This window comes from Polyergus mexicanus, unplaced genomic scaffold (assembly GCF_030449975.1).
Source record: "Polyergus mexicanus isolate NDT 795.1 unplaced genomic scaffold, iyPolMexi1.0 SCAF_23, whole genome shotgun sequence".
NCBI lineage: Eukaryota > Metazoa > Arthropoda > Insecta > Hymenoptera > Formicidae > Polyergus > Polyergus mexicanus.
The window spans coordinates 3,488,582-3,510,500 of record NW_027223343.1 but is presented as its reverse complement, the minus strand read 5'-3'; the positions used below and the strand labels follow the sequence as shown (position 1 = coordinate 3,510,500).

Here is a 21,919-nt window from a genome sequence, read left to right as displayed (position 1 = left end):
TTCAATTAAGAGATATAAATATCATATGAATGCATCAAAAATATAAAATGTAAAAATTAAAATCTCGCAAATAGGGATAACGCATAGAGATGTACAAAAAAAAAAAAACATTGTTCTTTCATTATTTTTTTAAATATATTATTTTTGTTAGTAGGAAAAAACTGGTTCTTTTTTTTTTTTTTCAAAAGTAATTTTAATGGATTAATGAAGCTTTTGCGACAAATTACATCAAGCTCGACACGATTAGGATACATCTAACTTTCAATTAGATGTATAATTATATATATAGTCAATTAGAATGCGAGCTATATTTAAAATAATAATGATTAATTCAAATTTATTATCTACAAAGTTAAAAATAATAAAAAATCAATTTGTGCAGTAATCAAAATATAAAGATATTAAATATCAGAATTTTTTTTGGCGGGGGGGGGGACAAAGCTTATTTTTTTTTCATTAAAAAACCGTTTTTTATGAGAAAAACACTTTTTTTTTTCTATTTACATCTCTAGATACATATCTAGAAAATAAATTATTATATTAGCAACAATATTACAAATATTAAATTGCAAACTTTAATTTGATAGCATGTTAACAAGGTTAAAAGCGTGCTTACGAAATTTCGTAATAAATTAACAGTGAGATCGAAACTGTCGCTTGTCATCGATGTCAGCTGTGAGTTCGCATTACAACGTAATTTCCGTGAAGCAAATTTCAAACTAGCTAAACTATATAATCCTATTTAATTTTCCAATTTCTTTGTAAGAAAGACCGATCAAAGTTTTAGCGAGACTTCGATAAAATTGTCAGAGTTGGTTATTAAGTGTAGAAAGGTGCCATGAGAGGTTCGTCATAAATATACCCAATTTCGTGATTTTTCACGTTTTTCTCACGCGAAGGCGTATTAAATCGCGCGACGTTGTAATCTCATCGTGGCACGTTATACGCAAACCCTTAATCATTAAATCGCGAGTGTATATCGTCACACACCGTGTTATTATCACACGTACGACGCAGTTCTCGACAATTTTTCCCGACGCCATGGATCTCATATTTCGCAGCTCGATAACAGACTTCCCACGAAAAATGGCGAAACACGTGCTCCCTCTCCCTTCTTATCGTTAATTTAATCGATATATCAAAAAATTTCTCTTATCCACGAAGGTAACCGATACGCAAAATGCATTTCGATAAACATAACCTCGACTACCGGAGTTAATATTGGAGCAGCAATACTCATCGAATGTGAAAGTTACAAGTTCTATATTTGTGACTCAGTCGGACCGCAAACGCCGATGAAAGAAATACGGCGCTTTTAAAGAGATGACGGTTTAATGCCTCCGATCCGGCATAAAGAGAGTCGAAGGTCCTACCGTGTCGTAAAAAAAACGCACCGCGCGGGTTCGCCCGATATTTTTTCTTCCTCGTTGAATCGTTAAGCGCCTCGCTTCTTTTTTTTTTCCAGGCGTCTCGCTGATCTCTCGTTAAACGTTCTTCTATCTTGCCGTTGTTTTGCCGTTGCGTCACATCGCGAAATTAAATCGTGAAGGTATTACAACCGCAATTACACAGAAGCTTCATATGTAAGAAGAGAATTATGAAATTATATTATAAAATTGTAGAATTGAATCGGAAAATTATACACTAAAATTAAATAATTTTATAAAATACTTTTAGATAAATACAGATAGGTAAAATTCTAAAATCAAAAAATTATATTATATGAAGTTATATATATAATATACATACAATCACAGACATATTGAATCTTAAAATTTCGAAATTATTATATATACTATAATAATATCCAATTTTATTTTATTTTATCTATTTATTTATAATTTATAAAATTATTATATATTAGGTGTACAACTTTGCTTCCGCCTGTTTTCCTATAGATGGCTTTAGCGGTAAGTAGTGGTCGAAATAAATAGATCATAGACGTCGTGCAATAAACTTGGGCATCTGTCAACATAACCCCATAGAAACATTAGTCGATTTGTGTCTGCATCATAAAGTTATTCTCGATTGAAAATGTCAGTTTACGAGCCAAATTCTCGTCATTTGCGGGAGGTTTTAATTTTCTGCTTCAATATGAAGAAATCTGCGGCTGAGGCTCATCGAATGCTCTCAAATACTTATGGTGAACCCGCTATTGGTGAAAGAACGTGTCGTGAGTGGTTTCAACGCTTCAAGAACGGTGATTTTCACGTCGAAGACCGGCATAGCGATGGAAGAGAAAAGGTTTTCGAAGATGCAGAATTGAAGGCATTACTTAATGAAGACTCGAGTCAAAGTCAAAAAGAATTGGCACGATCATTGGGAGTGGACAATACTTTGAATCATAAATGTATAACCAGTTTTTTACAATAAAGCCTCGAATATCGAAAAAAAACGGCGGAAGCAAAGGTGTACACCTACTATATATAATAATTTTATAAATTATAAATAAATAGATAAAATAAAACAAATATATATATATATATATATATATAAGAAGAGAATTGCGAAATTATATTATATATAAATAAGTAAGGAAATTATCTTGCGAAGTTATAAAATTATTATAGAATTGAATCGGAAAATTATACACTAAAATTAAATAATTTTATAAAATACTTTTAGAAAAGTACGATTGTGTAAAATTCTAAAATTAGAAAATTATTATATTGTACAAAGTTATATATAATATTTAATTACCTTAGAATCAAGGATACATTAAATCTTAAAATTTCGATATTATAAAATTTAATTATAAGATTAGAATGTACGATAAAATTAAATCAATAAAGAAAGGAACATAGGGGGGACAACTATATTCCGGGTGGTATTTCGTGAATCAAGCCGGAACAATCGTCAAGCCAATACATCTCTGTAACTGTATCATTACGATGGCAGAAGCTACACTCTTCTAACTGGCAATCCGGATCGATCTAACTATAGCAATCGCGCAATTAATTATAGCAATTAGCCAAGGCCCTCAGGGCTGGCGTGTTCGGAAGAACGAACGTCTCAATCGGCGTCCCTTTCCCCGACATCGTTTCGCCAACAATAAACAAGTTAAACGCGGATGGCAGATCGGAGAGATCAAGAAATCGGTCGCTTATTAGCAATTCGGTAGGACAATATTTATCGACTTGTGATTTTCGATAATTTGTGATTTACATTGTTAACAGCGTTAATAAAAGAATTGAGATTAAAAACAGCAATATTAGAACTTTTTTTTCTTCTTGATTTATTATTTTCACAATTTGCTTCTTTGTTGTATTATATCGTAATATCTATATATAGGGTGAGGCATCTAAAACAGGCCATCTGAATAATTCTAACTTTTGACGATAGAAAAAAATGCATCAGACCAATCTTGCACCTACAAAAAGACTATTGATATCAGATTACGTCCCCCTTGATTTCGAGCAAAATTGATCTGCATTTTTTACTATCGTCAAAAGCAGCTTAGTTATTCAGGTGGCCTGTTTTAGATGCCTTACCCTGTATATATACCTTTGTTTAATTAAAAAATAAATTTCTTTTATTATTATTTGACATCTTAATTTGAAAATATGTAAACTTTTGTGAGTTTTAAATGCCACAAATAGCTTGATTTCAAAACTACTAATTGCTTTCCGCGCATTTTTGCATTTCGTCGTTTTCAAAATGCATTGGAAAGAATATTCAAAAATAGAGATTGAAAGGGTAGTAAAAAAACAAAAACTTTGCCTAAAAACCTCGATAAAAAAACTGTTTTTTACTCTCCCAAAAATGAGTTTTTTATTGCATTAATTACTCAAAATGTCCATTTTCGAAAATTCATAGCAAGAATCTAATTTTGATCCACAAAATAATAAAAATAACAGTTTAACTATGCTTGAGAGAGTTTTCTTCTAACATTTGTCAAAAAGTTTAAAGACTAAAAAAATATGAGAAAATAGCATTGAATTATAAAAATCAAAATTAATCTGTTAAAATATTCGAACTCAATTCATTAAACATTAAACAAATGCGAAGTCGTAATCAGGTCAGCCACATCCATTGAAATTGATTACTGACCCAGTAAACAAAATTAATTTAATTCCCATATCATCTCTTGTTTGAAGAAAACTGATCATCTTCCAAAATTAAAAAAAAAAAAAAAAAAAAAAAAACAGTTTTTTATCCAAAAATATCGGTTTTTTTTTTAATTTCTTGCCCTATTTTCAAAAAATTCGGTTTTTAAAATTATTATTCAAAAATATAAATTTTTTAATAATTTTTTTTTGCTGTGTTTGATTTGTCTCATTATTCTGTGCATAAAAGTATTACGGTAGGATTATCGAGAACTGAATATTTTACGAAATATTTTCTTTTTTATATCAAAATATGTCAGAAATATAAAATATAAAATAACTCAAAAAGTACTTAATGAAAAAATACTTTATTATAATGTTTTGGAAAGCTCTCGAGGTAAGCTACAAGAATATGTAATAAAAAATAGGGGGTACCATTTATTTCCAGTAATTACTATCATGCCATCAACCATAAAGAGCACTCGTAAAGCAACGCACTCGTATGGCAATACAAAAACACACAACGTGTCGGCAAGTCCGTGATCCGGACGCCACTTGAGAGTGTCATTGTTAACCTAATTGTTCTCGGTGGTACACCTGATGGTCGTAGGCGCGTAGGCGTGCGTATCGGCGCGCGTTTTAACGCACAATAAATCCACGCGGAATCTCCCTCTATTGACTGTCGACCCAATTCGCCGGCGACTTTATTAACGTGGACGCCGACGGGGGATGCGAGGTTAGGTTGCGACGTATATCTCGTCGCAGTCAAGAGCAAAAATACACGCGAATGATGCAATCTCGCACGATTCGCACAATTTAACGGGTCTCGATGTGTCGTTTTAATCGATATTAACGAATTCACGAAACGCATGAATTGTCAAATCACCGTAAACCGCCGTTAATTGTTAACCGTTTAACGCACCGCTTCATTCCTCTACGAATGTACAATGTTCAATTGTCGCCACGGTGTTGCAATGTTACGCAATTGCAATTATAATTCTACGAAGTTTTGAGTACGATAAAAATTTTTAGTAAAATCATATATGCGTCGTATCGATTTTTCCCAAAGGGCACTGCGTGATTTACCTTTAATGGAAATTAAATATTTTAGCCGATAGACGGGAAAATGACGCGAACAACGTTATTAAAGTTCGGGCTAATCGAGTTAATAATTAGAAAATGTGTCCGCGAGCGCGTGATGATCGCGATAGTTAAATGAACGCGTTTCACATCGCGTATATATCCTCTTTTTTTTTTTTTTTTTTTTTTTTTTTTTTTTTTTTTTTTGTGGAAAATGCTCATTCGATCTTGATGAGTTTTCTCGCGATTCGTTTTATTAATATTAATTATCATCGCGCCGCAGCGTCTCGCGCAATCGCTAATTCGCCATTTAACAGATGGATAGATCTCAAGCACGCGTGACGCCATTGATGGATCAATAATTATTCATCACTCTCGTCGCACCCTAAAGTACTAACGCAACGCGCAGCTTCTTTTTAAACCTACGTATACCCGTTTTGCATACCGCGAGAGCGCGTTTCCCACCGCAGCCTTTTATCGCCTCTGAAATATTTTACGTCCCGTGGTTGACGTGCATCTCGCGAAAAAGGAGAAAGAGAGAGAGAGAGAGAAGAGAAAAAAGAGAAAGAGAGAGGGGGAGAAAGTCGTAGACGGAAAACGCGTTGTGTATCTCAAAGAGCTGCGGCTCTCTCTTTCTCCTCTCTAGGTGGAGCCCGGTCGCTCGCAGACCGTCGGTGAATATCAAAGGTTGTACTGCACGTGTCTGCAACATTGTATTCGCGTATTGCGCCGCGGAATTGCCCACGTCGGGATCTCATCGTCCATCGCGTGCACGAGCTCTCCAACTCTCTCCTCGATGGGGACCGGGATCTCTCATAAAAGTAGACACCTACCAACGCAACTCGAAATTGCTTCGCGTTAAAAAAAAAATTTTTTTTTTGTTTTGTTTTGTTAGATATTTAATATATCTACTTGTTAATTTAACGTATTACCGTTGTGTCAATTGAACTCAAATGTGTTAAATTAAAAGAATCGTAAAAATAATACAATACGCACATACTTTCAATTTTACAATAGATACGTTCCGTATTATATTAGTGACAGGATTTATCTGTTAAAATTTACAGAAAGAAATATTAATTTTATTCTACAATAGGAGCAAGAGAGCGAGAGAGAGAGAGAGAGAGAGAGAGAGAGAGAGAGAGAGAGACCGCGGATCGTCGATAACTTTTTTCCAAATTAATTTTATCGTTAAAAATAATATTGATTTCATAAAGAATTTATTTCAAATTACTATGAAGTTTGCGTTCATTTTGTATGGAAATATTGTATTAACATAGTATTGGTATCGCTATTTAATATATCTATATTATGTTAAATTAATACAAAAATTTGTGTGTATTTGTTTGGGACACGCGATATATGTGAAATTTAAGTCAAACTTTCCAACAGTGTGCATATACAGGGTGTCCTAGACCACCCGTGCACTCCTTTTCTTTCAAAAACTAAGCATTTTAGAGAAAAACGTTTTCAGTAAAAAATTGTATAGTTTTGAGGGGAGCATAAGATGGTGTCATTGGATGGCATCGTTATGGTCAAGTCAAGGACACCTTTAATTTCTTAAATGGAACCCCCTATTTTTTATTGCACATATGCTTATAGCTTATGTCGAGAGCTTTTCAAAATACTATAATAAAGTATTTTTTGAGTTATTTTATATTTTAATCTGACATATTTTGATATAAAAAAGAAAATATTTCGTAAAATATTCAGTTTTCGATAATCTTACCGTAATACTTCTATGTACAGAATAACGAGACAAATCAGTTCCAGGAAAAAGTTCCAATAAACATATATCCGAAAATGCTTTGTTAAAAAATTATAGCTAATAAACTTCAAAAAAATCACGTTTTTTTGATAATTTTTAAAAATAACTTCAAAACACATCATTCATTCGAAAATAGTAACAAAATAAATCTAATGGGTAATTAAATTAATAACAAACTGAATTACACCAATTTCATTTAATACCGATAAAATGTTCAGAAGATAAGCTAAAAAAAAAAAAAAACTTGAAAAAAAATTACCTCCCCATGGTCTTTGTGTAAACGCTACATTTGTAGTGCAAACATTGCAAATGCAAACGTAAAAATATTCTTATTAAATTTTGATCATAACTAATTATTTACAAAGTGTTTATTGTCTATAACTTTTTAACGCGAAGCGTTTCCGGAATTATGTTTATCGCAATCTTTCTGTTCCAAATTCAATTTCCTATATGATCCTGAAGTTTCATTGACCCGGAACATCCTATATATAAGATGAGAGAAATATTTCATTTTCATAAATACCTTAAACTTCTTTAATCAAAGATATTGAATTTATATATCAACTATTACTAAACAAACAAAAAATATAAATTGGAATATTCTTGAAAAATCAGTTTCTTGTAAAATATAGAAGCATCTTAAAATCATTAAATTGAATAATGACAAACGTAAAAAAAAAAAAAAAAAAAGAAGCAACGGATATTCTGTTGCTTTTTTTTTAAATAACTTCAATATTAAAAATAACTTCTATGATTGCCGTTATCGGTGTGCCATTTTGTAACGCAAGTGTCGTACAGCTCACGTCGTTCTGTAGAAAACAACAGTATGCAAAGAATCGTTCATTATCACGTCGTTGCATAATTATTTTCACGTCGAACCGCATTCCCGCTCGGAACAGTCATCGCGACACCGAGCAATTGACAAGCATCGATCATCAGTAAACGTCACCACTCGATCAAAAATGTTTAGAATATTTCGATACTCTGAGTATTTTTAATATCCATACACTTTAATTGTAAAAATATAATTAAGAAGCTAATGGAAAATATAAATATCAGTCTTAAATTTTTCTCTGTAACTAAAAATAATATCTTTTTCAATCAAATACATTTTGTTAATTTCGACTTTTTTTGCGTAAAAAATATTATATTGTCTCCAAAATGTTTCGTTATATTAAATAAATTATTACTTGCATGTAATAAAAGTTGCAATTTTTTAAATACATTTAAAATTGTAATATAAAAGATATTTAAAAATTAAAAAATGTATTTAAAAAAAAAGTAATTTAGAGCATAATAAAAATAAAAAGACAATTTTTTTTTTTTTTTTTTTACAAATAGAAGCATATTTTGCTTTCATTTTATATATATTATTAATTTAAATATTTTTGCTGCTTGATTGAAATAAGTAATTCCTTAACAAGAATTTAAAAATAAATAATTTCTTTAAATAAAAAAATAAAATAAAATTCGTGTATTTGGTTTTTTTTTTCCAGTGTGTTAATCTTAAGAATGCGCAAGATATTCCTATATTAAAAAATTGTATTGGGCTAGAAAAATCATACATTTTTTTGTCAGGACAAAAGATTCCTATATCTGTCTCGCTCCCGATAGATTATCTCGGAAATCTTTGAATTTACCGATCGGCGATCGATAGCGATCCCGCTCGAATTGATAACAAGAGCCGGCAGTTTTCCACGCGGAGCTGAAGGGTGTATCGCCCCTTATCGATCAACACGGACGACGGATCGCGTGATTACGAGACGCCGCTCGGCGTGAGCGTCCTGTAATCAGCCGATCCCGGCGCACTCTTTCTCGCCAAACTATCCATCAAGCTGTCCGAATGAACGCTCGCGATCCGAACAACGAAACTATCATCGCGGAAGCTGCGCGAGCGGTGATCTCTCGAACGACTCTCGACGTGGACGTGAAGATGAGAGAGAGAGAGAGAGAGAGAGGGAGGGAAGGACAAGAACAACGACGGCTGTCATTACGTTCCGCAGCTCGGTCTAATTAGAGGAATTATTTAATTGATCATAATAATTAGTCGCGCGACCGTGCCGACTTCTGCAGGTGCAGCTGCGCTTGACGATGCCCTTCGAGGGGTATTTCTATGCTGAATCTTTGTTCCCCTTCCCTTTCTTCTCTTCCAGGAGAAGAAGACAGGTTCGTCCTCGTCGGGAAGAAAAAAAAGAAGAAACCTCCCAAAAAAGAAGGCAGGCCGTAAAAATCATTAATAGAAAGGCTTACGCGGTCCCACGCGTATGTGTTGGGGGGTTAGGGAGGGAGGGGGGGGGAGAGAAAGAGAAACGAAACTCCCGGGGGCGGGAAAGAGTGGCGAGGAGAAACCGAGGAGGCTCCCTTAAAAGAAGGAGAGAGCGTAAAGGGCCCGGGTTGGAATTCCGGCATGGAGCAAGAAATATAGGACAGGCGGATGGGAAAAAAGAAAAGGGGTGTGCCCGGGGCGCGATTTGCCACGGACCCGACAGAACGCGTGTACGCGCGAATGGGCAGACGGACAGATGGACGGACGGATACATTATGGACAGTTCTAGAACGAACGTTCGAAGAAAGCTCCTTATTATTATTTGTCTCTCGTTCTCGCGATACGGAGAATTATTTTGAAATTATTTCGTGTGAGTCACGATAGAGAGATGTCTAGATTATTAGATACCTAAATTCGCGTTCCTGGATTCTCGTGAAAAAAGAGGAAGCAATATTCAATTAAAAAAATATAATTTCACTCATCAACTTCATAATTATATTAATTTTGTAAGGTCATAAAAGATCGAGACTTAACGCACAGAATTCGTAAATTTGCTAAAGATGAATAAGATTCATGTATCTAAATCACGTAATTAAACAGCAAAGCAAACTCAATATGAAAAAAAAATATTTTATTTACGCCATCACACATGTGTAAAAAAATATTATATCTCTCTCTTTCTCAAGAAGTATGTAATAATAACTTATTATTACGTTACTTATTATTCACCTCTCTTGCGAGACAGAAAATTATTTTGATCCTTACGAATCACGATAAGGATGTTTACTGATTATTAGATAAATAAATTCGCGTTCCTGGATTCTCGTGAAAAAAGAGGAAGCAATATTCAATTAAAAAAATATAATTTCACTCATCAACTTCATAATTATATTAATTTTGTAAGGTCATAAAAGATCGAGACTTAACGCACAGAATTCGTAAATTTGCTAAAGATGAATAAGATTCATGTATCTAAATCACGTAATTAAACAGCAAAGCAAACTCAATATGAAAAAAAAATATTTTATTTACGCCATCACACATGTGTAAAAAAATATTATATCTCTCTCTTTCTCAAGAAGTATGTAATAATAACTTATTATTACGTTACTTATTATTCACCTCTCTTGCGAGACAGAAAATTATTTTGATCCTTACGAATCACGATAAGGATGTTTACTGATTATTAGATAAATAAATTCGCATTCCTGAATTCTCGTGAAAAAAGAGGAAGCAATATTCAATTTAAAAAATATAATTTCACTCATCAACTTCATAATTATATTAATTTTGTAAGGTCATAAAAGATCGAGACTTAACTCACAGAATTCGTAAATTTGCTAAAGATGAATAAGATTCATGTATCTAAATCACGTAATTAAACAGCAAAGCAAACTCAATATGAAAAAAAAATATTTTATTTACGCCATCACACATGTGTAAAAAAATATTATATCTCTCTCTTTCTCAAGAAGTATGTAATAATAACTTATTATTACGTTACTTATTATTCACCTCTCTTGCGAGACAGAAAATTATTTTGATCCTTACGAATCACGATAAGGATGTTTACTGATTATTAGATAAATAAATTCGCGTTCCTGGATTCTCGTGAAAAAAGAGGAAGCAATATTCAATTAAAAAAATATAATTTCACTCATCAACTTCATAATTATATTAATTTTGTAAGGTCATAAAAGATCGAGACTTAACGCACAGAATTCGTAAATTTGCTAAAGATGAATAAGATTCATGTATCTAAATCACGTAATTAAACAGCAAAGCAAACTCATTATGAAAAAAAAATATTTTATTTACGCCATCACACATGTGTAAAAAAATATTATATCTCTCTCTTTCTCAAGAAGTATGTAATAATAACTTATTATTACGTTACTTATTATTCACCTCTCTTGCGAGACAGAAAATTATTTTGATCCTTACGAATCACGATAAGGATGTTTACTGATTATTAGATAAATAAATTCGCGTTCCTGGATTCTCGTGAAAAAAGAGGAAGCAATATTCAATTTAAAAAATATAATTTCACTCATCAACTTCATAATTATATTAATTTTGTAAGGTCATAAAAGATCTCTCTTAACGCACAAGTTGGTAAAAGAAATTTCATAAAGATTAATAAGATTCATGTATTATCTAAATTACGCAACTAAGGAGCAAGAAAAACTCTTTATGAAAAAAACATATCCGATATTTAATTCATGCAACTACATATAGAAAAAATATTCTATTCCTTTTTCTCACACAACAAGTATATAATAATAATATAAATAATTGAAGAATAATTTAGGAACGCATATACATACTATAATAAAAATTATGAATAAAAAGAAGAGAGGGAAAGAGAAAGAAAGAGTAAAGATCTAACTTTATATGTAGAAGGGTTACTTGTCTGTTCCGCGTTGTCGAGCAAATATCGCGCTGTCCCTCCCGGTGATCCCTCTTTCCCATTGCTGCTGTCGTACGTTAGATAGCGTACGCCAAAGGGAGATTAAAGAGCAGGGAAAAAGGGAAAAGAAGAGGAAAAAAAATAGAGAAAGAAATATATATGTATATATATATATATATATCGGTATCTTGAAATATCGGTGCCCGCGGCGCAACGCGGGCACGATGAAATGTCTCGTGTTATGAATGCATCGCGCGCGCGAACGCGCTTTTATTTCTCCTCCCGCGTTGTATTTGCGGAAGATTATTATCCGCGTTGCTTTCGCTCACACTGCGCGTTTATTTTCGGTTTAGCGTTGTGTCGACTCGACGCCAGTTAAAGCCGGCTTGTTCTCGACAGAGCTAATCTTCGTGCGATTGTTTGAAAGAAAAAAGAAAAGAGGGTGTAACGCTTCGGGAAGACACGATGTTGACACCTATGTTTCGGACATCGGGATTTGCCAAGGACACCGAGGGATTCGCTTTTAGACAATATCCCTCTGTTTGGGGAATTTTTAAAATTAAAATTTGATTATTAAGAAGATTTATAACAATACAAATAGTTAATAATTATTATTATATAAAAACTTTTAGCATAATAAATATAGATTATCGATCTTTTCACCTAACATTCTATACCTTATAATTTAGACGCGAGAGTGGAGTATAAAATTACAAAAATTATTACATAAATTATTTTTAATTAAATTAAGAGATTATCTTGATAAAAATTAAATGAATGTATTAAATATTAGGTGTACAATTTTGCTTCCGCTGTTTTTTTTCCTTGTTAAGTCACTCCCAATGATCGTGCCAATTCTTTTTGACTTTGACTCGAGTCTTCATTAAGTAATGCCTCCAATTCTGCATCTTCGAAAACCTTCTCTCTTCCACCGCTATGCCGGTCTTCGACGTGAAAATCACCCATATTAAGTTAGCCCCTCCACCAACGCCAAATTAAATCAAATACATCAAATAATTTAGTGCTAATTATGTGCTAATTAGTTGCCGTAATCCGAATTTTGTTGCTCAAACCGTTTAGCAGGAATTTACATTCAAAGTGGGGGGTGCTAGCTTGACATTAAGCCAGCCCCCCCCCCTCCCCCCATAGTGAAAAAAATATATATAAAGCTCGAATCAAAAAATAAAATACACTAGAATTTGTTGCTATTTTGTTGCTCTAAAATAACATAAAAATATTTTAAAAAAAGTATATTATTTAATTAATACCACTATATACTCAGTCTCGCCGCGCCGTACCATTCACTTGCGCGAAGTAAAAGTAAATAAAAAAATGTATCGCTCGCATATATTTGGTACTGAAATAATCTGTGGACAATATACTGTCGAAATATATGAGAAACTGAATTTGTTGCTCGTCTTAAAGTATTAAAAATCGATACTTTGCCGCCGCGGACCCTATACGACGCGCTATTATATTATATAAACTAACTAAAAGAATTTGTTGCTCGCATGTTTTTGATATTAAAATAATCTGTGGACAATATACTATCGAAATATATAAGAAACTTAATTTGTTGCTCCTCTTGCTTTTTTAAGAATGACGCGTTAAAGATATATGTTAAGATTACAGAGTGATCAGAGTTAAATAAAATGTAATCGTATTAATGATGATTTCGAATGCTAATAAAATAGTAAAATTAATGCGCTCAACGATTATAATTATGAAATCATCAGTAATCATTAATGACGAATAACAGAAATAATCAAGGCAAAAATAATATGGTCAGTTTTAATTCTAAATATTTATATGATTAATTTTGTTAATGCACATGTTTGATAATTTTCATTTTCTAAAAATGACGCGTTAAAGATGTTAAGATTACAGAGTGATCATAGTTAAATAAAATGTAATCGTATTAATGATGATTTCGAATGCTAATAAAATAGTAAAATTAATGCGCTCAACGATTATAATTATGAAATCATCAGTAATCATCAATGACGAATAATAGAAATAATCAAGGCAAAGATAATATGGTCAGTTATAATTCTAAATATTTATACATGAGCTATAAATCATTAATAAAAAAAAAAACCCCCCCCGATTTTTCAATACTATTGTTTCCATAAACTGAAAATTATATTGACAATTTTAAATGTTTAATAATAAATTCTACTGACCGACCGATGCACCGCCCTTGCATGTCTCACTTCTTTCCGCATCTGGTCATCGTTTCCGGTTGCTCCCTTCGCTTCAAATTGAGACGAGACAGTCTATCAATTTGTCCACTCGTGCATAATCACTATTTCACTCGTAGTCCAAAATCCGCCATATGCAATGACGCGGTAAAATTATTTCCATGCCGATTATAAACATGAAAGAACATATAATCGCGTATTAATAAATGGACGAAGACGATTTTCCGTGATTCTAATCGACATTCCCGATACTCGCGACATCCACTTTATACACGGGATAAACTTGTGATGGATAAAAAAAGGCGAGAAATACGGAAAAAATATTTCAATCTCGCACGCTAACGCAATACGACGGTTACTGTAACGGTTACGGAAAATTTAGGCAGGTTGAGTAGTAGAAGATGGGGAGGGGGGGACGCGTCGTCGAATATCCGTTCCAGGAAAAGGAGCGAGCGCGTCTCTTCCAAGAAATAAACCGTACGCGAAGAATCCTGCGCGAGATAAATGAAACTAGCATGAGCGACGCTCTTTTGCGATCTCGATTTATGAAATTGTGAATATAACTCTGAAAAAAGGATTACATTTGAAAACAATATTAAAGAATATTAAAGCAGAAACGTGTGGAACGCGACGCGCTTATATTTTCAACGCAATATTATTATATACGACAGCGAGTAAATTATTTCAGCGCCTAAAAATATGTTAAATAATGTATTCATCGATCGTTGTATCGTATTATAAAGTCGATATATCAAAACTACAAATTACTCTCGATTCGGATATTTCGAATATTCGTTCGGATGCGAAATTCATTTTCGATAGATAAAAGATGCGTGGGAAAAATCTTGTCGTTTGCGAGTATATATATATATCGAAAGATGCCTTAATCACGATTACACGGGTTAATATATTACACTCGGATAATCGCCTGTTATTCGATACAAGACCCCCCCGACACTCGTTCGTACGCGGATCTCACTTTCGACGGATAAAAAGACGCGAGAAACACGGAGCGCGACCGTAATTCGTCTTGAGACTCGCGCTTGTGCGAAGAGACTGACACGATTACGGAAAATTTAGGCTGGACGGATAGGTGAGGAGAGGGGAGGACCGCGTCGCCGAACGTCTCGGTACAGAAGCGTTCAAAAAAGTTGGATGAAAACATTCGGATATAAACAAAGAAGCGCGGCTCGAGAGAAAGAGAGAGAGAGAGAGCTTATATTACAAAATCTCGATCAATTTTCATGGCGAAACGATAATACAACGAGAATAATCGTTGAATAGAATGTGTAAGATAAAAACATGCGAGCAACAAATTCTTTTAGTTAATTTATATAATATAAGAGCGCGTCGTATAGGGTCCGCGGCGACAAAGTATCGATTTTTAATACTTCAAGACGAGCAACAAATTCAGTTTCTTATATATTTCGATAGTACATCGTCCACAGATTATTTTAATACCAAAAACATGCGAGCAACAAATTCTTTTAGTTAATTTATATAATATAAGAGCGCGTTGTATAGGGTCCGCGGCGACAAAGTATCGATTTTTAATACTTTAAGACGAGTAACAAATTCAGTTTCTCATATATTTCGACAGTATATTGTCCACAGATTATTTTAGTACCAAATACATGCGAGCGATACATTTTTTTATTTACTTTTACTTCGCGCAAGTGAATGGTACGGCGCGGCGAGACTGAGTATATAGTAGTATTAATTAAATTATATACTTTTTTAAAAATATTTTTATGTTATTTTAGAGCAACAAAATAGCAACAAATTCTAGTGTATTTTATTTTTTGATTCGAGCATTCTATATATTTTTTTCACTATGGGGGGGGGGGCTGGCTTAATGTCAAGCTAGCACCCCCCACTTTGAATGTAAATTCCTGCTAAACGGTTTGAGCAACAAAATTCGGACTACGGCAACTAATTAGCACATAATTAGCACTAAATTATTTGATGTATTTGATTTAATTTGGCGTTGGTGGGGGGGCTAACTTAATATGGGTGTCTTTTATGACGTTACAAAATTAACATATCGTAAAATTGAAATCATATTTTTTAAATCGAGTTTCGTTCTCTTTCTCTCGGGAGAATCTAAGAATGTCAATGTATCTATCTAATAATCTAGATCTAGACATTCTTATCATGACTCGTACTATTAAAATAATTCTCTTGAACCTTAAGAGAGAGAGAGTGATAAAGTCATACGCCTACAATTATATTAAGTTGTCAGCTATGTTGTATTTACTTTGTGCATAATCTATAATCCGCTTTAGCGCAGATTTAATCCCAATAAATCTCTCAATCTATTTATATCTCATTATCTTAGATGCTTATCTTTCATTCATTCAACTAATCCGCTAATTACTGCGTAATCTGTGAAATTGTAATTTCCAAAATCGCAATGATAAATATACCTATACACTTAAAACCAGCTTAAAATGAACTAAATACTGTATTTGTATCTCTGCCGTTTAATATCAGGTACGTACTTTAAGGTCATTTTGATTTTCATTCATTTCGAACGCAAGCTTGTCAGTTGAGTCTAATCAAATGAAATCATTAAAAGTTCAAATGCTCATAACTTTTGATAGAAGCATTCTTCAAACAAATGTTTCAGATAAAATTCACTTTTTTTTCCCCCATAGAATCCGGGATGACTACGATAATTACGGCCCCCTATTCAAAAGGTTGTTTCTGAAGACATTTTTGACGAGGAACACGGGAAAAATGATTTAAAAAAAAATTTCCGACCAATAATTTTCGAGATATGTCACTTGAAATTATTGGACATTGATAATGAAACTTTATAAAAACGGACCCGACGATGTTGACCGTAAATAATATTTTACTATCAATTTTTCACTAAATATTATCAATTAAATCATTCGATTGACTTATAGAAAAAAAAAAAAATTTTTTTTCTTTTTTCAAATTGATTCGAAAATATTGAAGAAACTTCTCTCTCTCTCTCATGCAATTTCTTTCTGACCATGAAACATCTTAAGATCATTTCTGTAAAATATTGTCAACGAAGAATCAGATGTCGCCTCTCACCTTCCAGTTTTGTTGCCGCATGATCCCGCATCGATATCTCGCGAAAATTTATCCGCGAGAACGAATGGAGCTTAATTAGCGGAATTCAATTAGCGCACGACGCTTTTCCGCGGCACTGCTTTTTTTTTCTTTTCTTTTTTTTCCAGGAAAGCATTTTCCCGCGCGACGACAATCATGGGAAGACTCAAAACACGTTGAATTTTCGGCAGCTGAATTCGCGCATCAAAGAACTTACGCAATAATCGTTGCGCGCATGTTTGTGTATGTTTAGACGAAACACAAACATGGAATACACGAAATAGGAAGCGTTATTGTCTGCTCTAGATCTACAGTTTCCACGCGTAAGAGCAGTTTCTTGCTTCGGAACGAAGATATAATGTCATTGAGACGTGCGAAAAGTTTAGTTGACGAGAGTTGCGGGAGGATACATTCACAGATGTATCTTACAACTTTCGAGAAATAACGACGAGTTCAATTAAAAGTTTCATCCAGTAAAATTTCGTGGCAAATGTCGTGTTTTCGTTGCTCGATTAAAAAAAAAAAAAAAAAAAAAAAAAAAACCGTTCATTTCGAACAGAGAACAATATTAATTTATACGTTAGAAATATAATTTAATATTTACAATCTTAATCTCTTTTTTCTTTGTATCAAATATTTCCTAAATAAATCGTATCACGCACACAGTGTTTATAGGAAGATATAAAAATTAAAATGCAATACATTTACGGGAGACAATTGCGCAATTCATAGTGTGAAATAACATTCCTAGAATTCTTACCGGAAGTAATTCGAGAGTTTCTCGTCTGTTCGCGCGCATAAAGAGGACTCGCATTCATAATCTCTCCACGCCATGCTACAGCGAAATGTGGCTCGTGTGTCTCGTTTTAACGGGGCGCGTAACGCGGTAAAAAAAAAGAGAAAGAAAAGAAAAAAAAAAGGAAGGAGTATCTCTGCATAAAATTCCAGAGGCGCAGAGGCGATAAAGGGTCTCTTCGAATTTAGGCCATTCCTCGTTCGTGCCTTCCCGCCTTCGTATAATCGCCTTTTCTCTTCTTTTTTTTTTCCCCGCTCCTCGGGATATAATCGCGGTAACGGATTGCATTTGGCTTTATTATAGTGTCCTGTCAATTATATATTATTATTTCATCCGGGTTTTTTTTTCTCTTTTGTTTTTTTCAACCGGCTCGTTATCGTAGCATAGTAAATGGATTGGAATCGTTCCGTTGGTTTTCCCTCGTCTCCTCACGCTCACCTATCCCTCTCCTTATCTATTCTCACCGTGACTTTATCTCGCCGCACATTGTCAAGTTCGTTGCCGACGATTATATGGTATTACTTAAACATTACTCGGATTGAGACTCGCTTTACCGGAATATCCCGACTCCAGGATATTTTCCTTGCAAAAAATGCGATTGGTCGAATCAGGCCAGGCATTCATCACCAACGTGACACACTTTACAGCTGCGAACCATTATAATTTTTGTAGGTTAGAACCTTGTTGCGCTAGATCTATTATTATATACATTTTAGCTCTCCCGCAAGAAATCCGACGATGTTTCACTCTTGTTGCCGTATATATAGTATCTTAAATATTTTCAAGAACCGCGAGATGGAGAAACAATAATACCAAGAACGGCTTGATCTCATTCATACGAGTGACTAATCATTCTCTCAGCTGTTTATGAATAACCACGAGCGAATTCATGCTAATCGCGGAATAAGAAGGGCCCGGTGTGACGCAAGAGTTGTTAGTTGGCAAAAACGAGCGTATACGTAAACGCGTGTACGCATCGCGATGCCGGGCCTTCCTGGAAGGCAAACGGGACCCGAGAGAGAGAGAGAGAGAGAGCTGCACCTTCCCTTCCACCTTTCCCACCCCTCACCCTCCTGTCCATGAATGTTCGTCCACTCTGCGATCGCGCCGGCTCTGTCACGCCCAACAAACTTCTCCTACGACTCGTAACAGGCGTCACGCCGCATTTATAATGTATCCACGTTTGTATTTCGATGGGTCCGCTCCTGCCGGAGCTGAGAATCGAGCGGCAGGACAATGGGCCTGCCACGTCGGCGCCCTTTGCCACGAAAAATCTCGTTCGATTATATGATCCTTCAACTATCCGAGAAAATATCGATATATATATATATATATATACAGGGTGTCCCATTTTAATCTCCTCAGGCAAATATCTCAAAAACCAAGCCCGGAAGAGAAAAATGTTTCAGACAAAAGTTGTTTGGTTTCGAGGGGGCCATAAGATGGTGACAATGATTTGACCTTAAAAAATCATTTGAAGGTCATGTGAAGGTCAACTTTAATCTTAAATGGAAACCCCCCTTTTTTATTTAGTATTCTTGTAGCTGACATCGAGAGCTTTCCAAAACACTATAATAAAGTATTTTTTTATTAAGTACTTTTTGAGTTATTTTATATTTTAATCTGACATATTTTGATATAAAAAATTAAATATCTCGTAAAATATTTAGTTTTTGATAATCTTACCGTAATACTTCTATGTACAGAATAATGAGACAAATCAATTAGTATAAAAAAAAAATTGTTTTTAAGAAAATTATTTACAATGTATTTTTTTAAACAATTATTTGTTCGTAATCGTGTTCGTGAATTATTAAATTTGAAAGTAGGTATTAAAAAAAAAAATTCGTAACATGTAATGATTGCAATGCAATATGTTATCGTTCATTTCTTTTTTTTGTACCTAAATGTTTACTTTTTTTTTTTAGTTAAAGATTTGATGTTATTTTATTTATTATTTGCAATGGATGTTAAAATGCAATGTGTTATGATTTATTTTTTTATAGTTTGTAATTTTTAGACGAAAGAGAAGAATCGAGGTTTTTTTTTATTCTTCTTTTATTTATAATTTATGTTGAGAGTTAAGTATGAGGGTACTTAACAAGAACAGGAAAGGAACCAAAGTATAATTAGGTGTACAACTTTGCTTCCGCCGTTTTTTTATAGATGGCTTTAGCGGTAAATAGTGATCGAAATAAATAGATCATAGACGTCGTGCAATAAACTTGGGCATCTGTCAACATAACCCCATAGAAACATTAGTCGATTTGTGTCTGCATCGTAAAGTTATTCTCGATTGAAAATGTCAGTTTGCGAGCCAAATTCTCGTCATTTGCGGGAGGTTTTAATTTTCTGCTTCAATATGAAGAAATCTGCGGCTGAGGCTCATCGAATGCTCTCAAATACTTATGGTGAAGCCGCTATTGGTGAAAGAACGTGTCGTGATTGGTTTCAACGCTTCAAGAACGGTGATTTTCACGTCGAAGACCGGCATAGCGGTGGAAAAGAGAAGGTTTTCGAAGATGCAGAATTGGAGGCATTACTTAATGAAGACTCGAGTCAAAGTCAAAAAGAATTGGCACGATCATTGGGAGTGGACAATACTTTGAATCATAAATGTATAACCAGTTTTTTACAATAAAGTCTCGAATTTCGGAAAAAAAGCGGCGGAAGCAAAGTTCACCTAATATATATTAAATATTATTAACTAGAATTGACCTGCTATGTGTTATGTGCTATTAATTTAAAATGCTAAAATGTAAAATCAGTCAATATTTACTAAGTAATCCTTATTGTATTGATTGTTATTTAATATCCAAAAATAAATATTCTGCTAAAATAATACCCCTCTTATTACATTTTTATTTTATTATTTATATTTTTATATCTATATGTTACGTAAATATTGATAAAAAAAACTGAAACAACAACTTTTTTGCAACATACACGTCTATTAGTTTCTTTTTTTTTTTTTTTTTTTACAATTTCCTTTTCAAATAATCATATATTTTAGTCGCAATATTTTAAAGAATTTTAAACAGCAGTTCAATAATGTTTAAAACAAAAATATTTAAAACTGTGTCCACTGTTTTAAACAAGTTTTAATCAAGCAGTTTTAAACATATCGTTTAAAACATGCCAACCCCCTGCTAATAATACGGAACATATCTATCGTGTAAAATTAGAAATAATGTGCACACTGTATTATATTTATACTTTTCTCTAATTTTAATAATTTAAGTTCAATTAACACATGAACGTGTTAAATATTAAACATCAAAAATTTTCATCGGCATATTTTTTAAAAACATAAATTTTCCAACGGTGTAGACAACATCGCGAAGTCGCGACAGATTTGTATATCACGATCAACGAGAAGAAAAAGATTCGCTGTAAGTTGCATCGCACTGCATGTTATTTAGCACTCTCGTAAAACACTCTAATCCCGTCTGCGCGATATTTCCATCGGTTACCGACGCCGTTACGTAAAGTAACATCGCGTCCCCGAGGCAAACTGGACTCACGGAGTCGATTTCTCATTGCTTCGTTAAGAGAAGAAAAAAATATATTAACTACGTCGCGCAATCTACGTTAACATTGTAACGCGTGTATCTATCCATGTAACGATCGGGACAATCATCGACATCGGCGATACGCCGTAGATCGTTTCTTTATTTATTTTCGTCGTAACATCAAAACTCGAACGCTCGATACAATCTAAATCGGATCCATAATCTTTACGTTAAAAGAGTTCGGTTGTTGAAACGGTAAAGAATAGATTTAAACGCAGCATTCGAAAAACAAGTAATTAAAAAATTTAATTAAACAATCAAAATAGTATCATTTATATATTCGAATCGTCAGTTAAGAAAAATTGATTTGTCTAACTAAACTCTAAATGCTAAAGGATTTATTAATTAAAAAACTAATCAAAGTAGCAACAAATATAGTCATTAAAAAAAAAAAAAGTTGCTAATATTATTATTTTAATAATAATATAATATCAGATATATTGATATAATGTCAGATCAGTCACCTCGTTTTGCTTAAAGAAGGAATTAAGAATAAGATTATATATGACGACACATAATGATAATCTTAAAAAAAAAAAAAAAAAAAAAAAAAACCGCCGTTAACGAAGTACAGCGAGAAATCTGTTATCGAAAACTGAAAGAAAAAAAAAAAAAAAAAAAACACGACTAGCGTAATTTCGCGCTTTCATAAACAGTCGGCCGAGACTTTTCGCGAGTGCCACGATTACGAATCGC

The 21,919-nt window shown here is 33.5% G+C and overlaps 1 protein-coding gene across 5 annotated transcripts in view; it reads right to left on the bottom strand.

Annotated features, from left to right (window-relative positions):
* Lim1 (LIM homeobox 1) overlaps positions 1-21,919 on the bottom strand; it is a 50,012-nt gene that overhangs the window by 15,514 nt on the left and 12,579 nt on the right. The window contains exon 1 of one of the 5 annotated variants that reach the window (XM_070313003.1): positions 13,754-13,948. The exons of the other annotated variants lie outside the window; for them this stretch is intronic. Within the exon in view, the coding sequence (XP_070169104.1) occupies positions 13,754-13,776 (23 nt within the window). The 5' untranslated portion in view covers positions 13,777-13,948. Of the gene's footprint in view, positions 1-13,753; positions 13,949-21,919 lie in introns of those variants that run through there. 5 annotated transcript variants of the gene reach the window in all.